The sequence below is a fragment of the Meleagris gallopavo genome, chromosome 5 (assembly GCF_000146605.3).
Source record: "Meleagris gallopavo isolate NT-WF06-2002-E0010 breed Aviagen turkey brand Nicholas breeding stock chromosome 5, Turkey_5.1, whole genome shotgun sequence".
Classification (NCBI taxonomy): Eukaryota; Metazoa; Chordata; class Aves; order Galliformes; family Phasianidae; genus Meleagris; species Meleagris gallopavo.
The window spans coordinates 57,316,901-57,323,021 of NC_015015.2; the positions used below are offsets into that span (position 1 = coordinate 57,316,901).

Here is a 6,121-nt window from a genome sequence, read left to right on the forward strand (position 1 = left end):
ATCCAGCCTGGCCTTGAATGCCTGCAGGGATGGGGCATCCACAGCCTTGATCCTTGAGGTCCCTTCCAACCCAAGCAGTTCTACATCTCTACGATGACCCCCAAGGCTGGGAGCCACGTGCAGAGCCACCCATACCTCTGCAATGAGCTCAGCCAGCCCCGGGTTGCAGAGCAGCAGCCAGCGCCGCGGGGTGATGCCATTGGTCTTGTTCTGGAACTTGTCCGGCTCCAGCTCCGCAAAGTCCCTGAAACTGCAAGGGCAAGGAGGGGGCAACGTCAGCTCTGTGCCCGGGGGGATCCCCCACTGCGTCCCACCTACCCTTACACTTCAGACTTGATGATCTCAGAGTGGATCTTGGCCACTCCGTTGACAGCATGGGAGCCGACGATGCAGAGGTGAGCCATGTTGATCCTCTTGGTGCCTCCCTCCTCTATCAGGGACATCCTCCGCAGCCGGTCCACATCGTCGGGGAAGAGGGATGCGATGTGCTGTGGGGGGTGGCCAGGAGGGGGTGAGCGGCCAACCCAACAGACCAGCACCCGAGGAAGGGACCACAGCGACGTCCTCAATGCATTCGGTGCCAGTCAGAGCGATGGCTTTTACTCCAGGGTGATGGTGTGGACCCTCTCCATGGGGTTCAAGCCATCCTCATCCTTTTCCAGGATGAATTTAGTGCTCAAGGAGCAAAGAAATGTCAACGTGAAAGTCCCCAAAGCATTTTAAGTATTTTAAACAGCCACCAACAGTGGATAGCAATACAGAATGCTGTAGCTGGCAGGGAACTCTGTGTCCCTCTGGCTGAGCTCCTGCTCCAGCATGGACACCCAGAGCTGGTGCTCAGCCCCATGAAGGTCTCGAAGGAGAACCCACAACCTCTCTGGGTAACTCCACAGCAACAAGAAGGGCTTTGCATTGCTTCACCCAGTTCCTAGTTACCAGCCTCCCCAAAGAGCTGCAGAACCACCCAACCACCAACCACACAGCACGGTTTGAGCACCGTCCCCATCCCCATAGTGCGGCCCCCATCACCCAGAGCCCCCAACCCGCTCACGTCCAGGTGCCTCTGGTTGATCTCATAGATGATTTCCAGGTGTCTGGGGAGCAGCTTCTCCACCAGGTCCACCGGCCAGCGCTCCAGGGCTTCGGGCAGCACGGTGTGGTTCGTGTAGGCAAATGTCCGCTTGGTGATGTCCCAGGCCTGCAAGCAGGAGAGTGGCATCAGGGGCAGCTCCAGGGCACCCAGCTGAGTGTGAGCACCCACGTGTGTTCCTACAGCCAGAACCACAGCCCCAGCATGGCTCGGGTGGGCAGCCCAGGCTCATCCCTCCCCAGCGCCCACTGGAGATTTTCCAACAGTGGAAATTCTCCTGAGCTGCTTGTTGAGGCCCACCTGCTCCCATGCGCTGCTTAGTTAGAATCACAGAGTCACTGAGGTTGGAAAAGCACTTCAAGATCCCCCAGCCCACCCCACCGTGCCCACATCCCTCTGTGCCACTCTGGAACATCTCCAGGGACGGTGACCCCATCACTCCATGGGCAGCTGTGCCACTGCAGCACTGCTCTTTTGGAGAAGAAATGTTTCCCCACTATCCAACCTGACTCTCCCCAGCACAACTTAGGGCCATACTCTTGTCCTGTCATCCTATTAACGACTGCTAATGAGTGTACGACCCCTGTACACAAAGAGGGGGTGCAGCACCCATTGCCCAGACTGCAGTTGGCCACTCTGCGACTCAGAAAGCTGAGTCACATCCCCCACCTTGCTCCAGGGCAGTTTCTCAATATCCACAAAAATCCTCATCAGCTCAGGGATGGCCATGGCAGGGTGCGTGTCGTTCAGCTGGATGGCGACCTGCGGGGACACGGTGGCACCCATCACCCACATCAGCCCGGTGGTTGAGTTCACCAAATGGCACACAACAACGGGGAGGTGGGTTGCTGGGCTGGAGGCACGCGGTGGAGCAGCCCTGCTTTGTACCTGGTCAGGGAAGGAGTCAAACACGGTGCGGACGCTTTCTGTGCTCCCGAATTTGGATGCTTTGAAGCGGCGGATGATGTCCTGCAGGGTGGCAGCCACAACAAAGTATTCCTGCTTCAGGCGCAGCTCCTTCCCCTCGAAGAACTGCCGGTGAGAGGAGTGGGATGGGCACCGGGCACACAGGGAAGGGCTCGCATGGCACCACGTGGCGTGGCACCCCCTGTGCCACTCATCACGCACAGTGAGAATGCCTGACTTACATTGTCATTGGGATAGAGGACGCGGGAGATGTTCTCAGCCAGGTTCCTGTCCAGCACAGCCTGGATGTAGTCCCCAACATTGACTGCAGAGGTGCAGAGGGGTATGGTCAGAGTGGCCTCGCTGCACCCTATCCCACCCAGCCCCCGCCGGCCCCCACTTACAGTCCCGCAGGTTGAAGTCGTTGGGTGCCCGAGCCGACCACAGGCGCATGGTGTTGACGGTGTTGTTCATGTACCCGGGCACAGGGGTGTCGTAGGGCAGTGCCAGCACCACCTGGGGCATTGGTGAGGCTGGGCAGACTGCGGGCACCATGTCCCCACGTCCCCACATCCCCACGCCCTGCTGGAACCCTCCCACCCCAACCACCAGAGCTGCATCCACCCTTGCAGTGGTGACAGGCGTGGGGATGCGCTTGGACCCCCAAAGACCCCAAAGGTTCCCCAGGGCCCCCAGAGCCCTGGCTGCAGGGACACCCCGGCTCTGCCTGCTGGCTGCCAGAAGCCCTCAGGAGATGGAGAGATGCCTTCAGGTGCCAGCAGCAGCTGGATGTAGGCTGTCACTCTGAGTGCAGCAGGACACAAGCTACCTGGGGACCCTGCGTGTCGGCTGTCCCCCCATACCTGGGTGTCCACCCACTTGGTGCCATTGGCAGTGTGCTCCACACGGCCATAGAAGTGCACGGGCAGCATGTACTCGGGCCGGGCCTTCTCCCAGGGGTTGCCGTGCCGCAGCCAGTCATCAGCTTCCTCCACCTGAATGGGGGAGTCATGGAGTCACAGCACGGTTGAGTTGGAAGAGACCTCACAACACTCCCAGTCCCATCCCAGCTATGGGCTGGCTGCCTCTCACCAGCTCAGGATGCTCTGGGCCCCATGCACAGCCTGGGGTTCCCACCATACCTGCCACCCGTTGCGGATCTTCTGGTTGAAGATGCCATACTCGTAGCGGATGCCATAGCCATAGGCTGCCAGCCCCAGCGTTGCCATCGAGTCGAGGAAGCAGGCTGCCAAGGAGAGAGGACTGCAAGGAGCAGGGAGCCCCAGGGCACGGGTCCCCCATATGGGATGTGCCCTTACCCTGGGAACAACACCTTTTGGGGTTCTCTCACCTGCAAGCCGGCCGAGCCCACCGTTACCGAGCCCGGCATCCTCCTCGATCTCCTCCAGCTCTTCTATGTCCAACCCCAGCTGAGGACAAGGAGGAGGCAATGGGACTGAGTGCCCACCCCGCACCCCGCACCCAGTGAGGGTGCTGCCCTCACTGCTGGGACATGGGGACATGAGCGGGGGGGGGCAGAGTCCATCCCCAGTGCTGTGGGTCACTATGAGGGACACCCACATCCTTCCCCTCGTTGTGGACAAGCTTACAGGTGGCACCACCCTACGAAAGGGACAAGCAGAGATGTGGCTACAGCACCCCTACAAACACATCTCCAGCTTTCAGCCCACAGTGCTGTCAAGGAAGAGGTCTTGCTTATGCAAAGCTCCTAGGGCAACTCAGGAGGAACTCAGCTGAGCCACCAGCTACCACTTCTCCAAAAACCCCACAACCAACATGTTTGCCCATGTTCTCCCCATCCCAAAGCTCCCCAGCCGGTCCTGCAGCACCAGCCCCTCTCTGCATTGCACTGAACTGCCCAAAGCACCACTATGCACATTTAAACCATTGCATACGAAGCCAAACATTTTATTGCAGAGACATTCAGCACTCAGCTTGTTGCACAGCTGTGCAATCACTATGCAACACCCGAGCCTCTTCCTATAGCCGCCTGCCCCTGGCTGGGCTGTTGCCCTCACTGTGCTAACAGCTTTAGAAAAGCCCTACAGATAAATCGCCCTCCCTTTGAATGTCATTTGCTTGAAAGCTGCTCCTGCTCTTGTGCAATCTCTCCAGCTGAGCAGTGACTGCCCTGCACAGGGCAGAGGGGTGGGAGGAGAGAAAAGCAAACAAACAAACAGATCCCTTCATCAGCCCAAGTATCACCCGAGTGCCACGAGGCCCTGGAGCTCAGTGCTCACCTGGTACACAGCCTCATCGCAGGCGTTCTGCAGCCCCAGGTTGATCATGGTGTTCTGCAGCGTCCGGCCCATGTAGAACTCCACGGAGAGGTAATAGATCCTCTGCAGGAGGAAGGCGTCCCGCTTAGTGCTCAGCCAACCCCATGGGCTGCTGCTCCCAAAGCAGAGCTCCAATGGGAAACCCCACCTCTCAGCATGCTTTAGAGTGGGGATTTTAGGGCCTGGAGAAGGTCCATTGCCCTCACCCCATTTTGGCCCCTATGTTATTTTTGAGGAGGGCACAGCGGGTTTGTTTGGATGGGAAGGTCACACAGAATCACAGAATGGCCCGGGTTGGAAGGGACCTCAAGGATCACGAAGCTCCAACCCCCCCCAAACCACAGGCAGGGCCACCAACCTCCACATCTCACAGCAGCCCAGGCTGCCCAGGGCCCCATCCAACCTGGCCCTTGAACACCTCCAGGGATGGACGGGGCATCCACAGCCTCTCTGGGCAGCTCTTCCAGCACCTCACCACTCTCACAGCAAACAACTTCCCCCTCACATCCAACTGAAATCTGCCCTCCCTCAACTTCAAACCATTTCCCCTTGTCCTGCTGTTATCTACCCTCTCAAAGAGTTGATCACCTCGGTACAAAGTTTAAATTTAAAGAGGACCCATTTCCTAACGTTGCTCAGCATCACAAAGCGGCAAAGCAGAACCGGGCACATCCCATTTCCCTGCGTGCTGCCATCCCGTGGGCTTGGCCATGGGAGCACTGCTGTAGGGCTGCGGACCCACCAGGTGTGTGACGCAGCAGGGCACCAAGAGCAGTGGCTCTGTGAGCTGCCCACCCTGCGGTGTCAGCAGCGCTGGGTTTAGGGAGGACTGGGGCTGCAGAAGTGCTGACTGCACGCACAATGGGATGCAATGGGATCGGTGCTGGGCGGGTGGCACCTGGCGGGGGGGTCCCGCATTTGGAGCCCTGCGGGCTTCCAGCTCCCACTAATAGATAAATTGGGATAAATTGGAGCCGACAGCGCCGTGCGGGTGGCAGGAGGGGATTAGAGCTTAATCCCCAGCAGAGCCCGGTGCAAACCCCCCACCACGGCTCGCCATCGGTCCCAAGCGGTGCAGAACGAGCTCCGCCTGCAGCTTTCAGCTCCATTTGCTCCGCAAACCCAATCCACCCTCCGCGGGAACGCAGCGCTCCCCGAGGCGCTCCCACACCCGGGCCGAGCCACAACATCACCGCTCCCCCGCAGGACGATGCCACTCCCATAGGGGACAGCGACGCCATTCCCCTACGGGACAGCGCCATTCCCACAGAGGAACAACGCCGCCGTTCCCATGCTCGGAACCAACGCGCTCTGTTTGTTTTGCAAAGCAAAGGGCAGCGGCCTCATCCGCTAAAGTCCACCCGGGACGCTTCGCAAAGTCGAGCAGCGCAGCCCCACGGAGGAGGAACGCACCGCCCCGAGCTCCCCGTGCCCCACAGCCCAGCTCCCCCGAACCCACCTTGGGGTCCCTCTCGTAGTAGTATTGCTGCGTGCGGATCCATCGCCCCACCAGGTGATCCCGCACGGTGTGGGCCAACGCGAAGTAGTAGTCGCGGGGGGTGGCCACGTTGCGATCCTTAACCAACGTGAAATGCAGGTGCCGGTTGAAGCCCCGCTTCAGCTCGGCCACGTTCTCGACTCCCACGATGCCGCGGATGCTGATCTGCTTCCGTTTCTCCTGGTCCGACAGCGGCCGAGACATCGCTGCGGGGAACGGAACGCGGACGGCCGCGGGGTTCCGCCTCGGTCCGGGCTGGCACCGCCCTGGGGCTGAGCTCTGCCAGGGGCCGGGCCGCCCCGAGGGAGGGGACAGCGGGAGGGGCAG

The 6,121-nt window shown here is 60.0% G+C and overlaps 1 protein-coding gene across 1 annotated transcript in view; it reads right to left on the reverse strand.

Moving 5' to 3' along the window:
- Positions 1–5,998, reverse strand: part of PYGL (glycogen phosphorylase L) — a 9,397-nt gene extending 3,399 nt beyond the window's left edge. The window contains exons 1-12 of the mRNA XM_010712156.3: positions 5,756–5,998; positions 4,258–4,359; positions 3,348–3,426; positions 3,139–3,242; positions 2,860–2,991; positions 2,401–2,512; positions 2,239–2,321; positions 1,979–2,122; positions 1,760–1,852; positions 1,052–1,198; positions 325–488; positions 136–250 (exon numbers count right to left, since the gene is read on the reverse strand). Of these exons, the coding sequence (XP_010710458.1) occupies positions 136–250; positions 325–488; positions 1,052–1,198; positions 1,760–1,852; positions 1,979–2,122; positions 2,239–2,321; positions 2,401–2,512; positions 2,860–2,991; positions 3,139–3,242; positions 3,348–3,426; positions 4,258–4,359; positions 5,756–5,998 (1,518 nt within the window). The remainder of the gene's footprint in view (positions 1–135; positions 251–324; positions 489–1,051; positions 1,199–1,759; positions 1,853–1,978; positions 2,123–2,238; positions 2,322–2,400; positions 2,513–2,859; positions 2,992–3,138; positions 3,243–3,347; positions 3,427–4,257; positions 4,360–5,755) is intronic.
- Between the last annotated feature and the right edge of the window lie 123 nt (positions 5,999–6,121).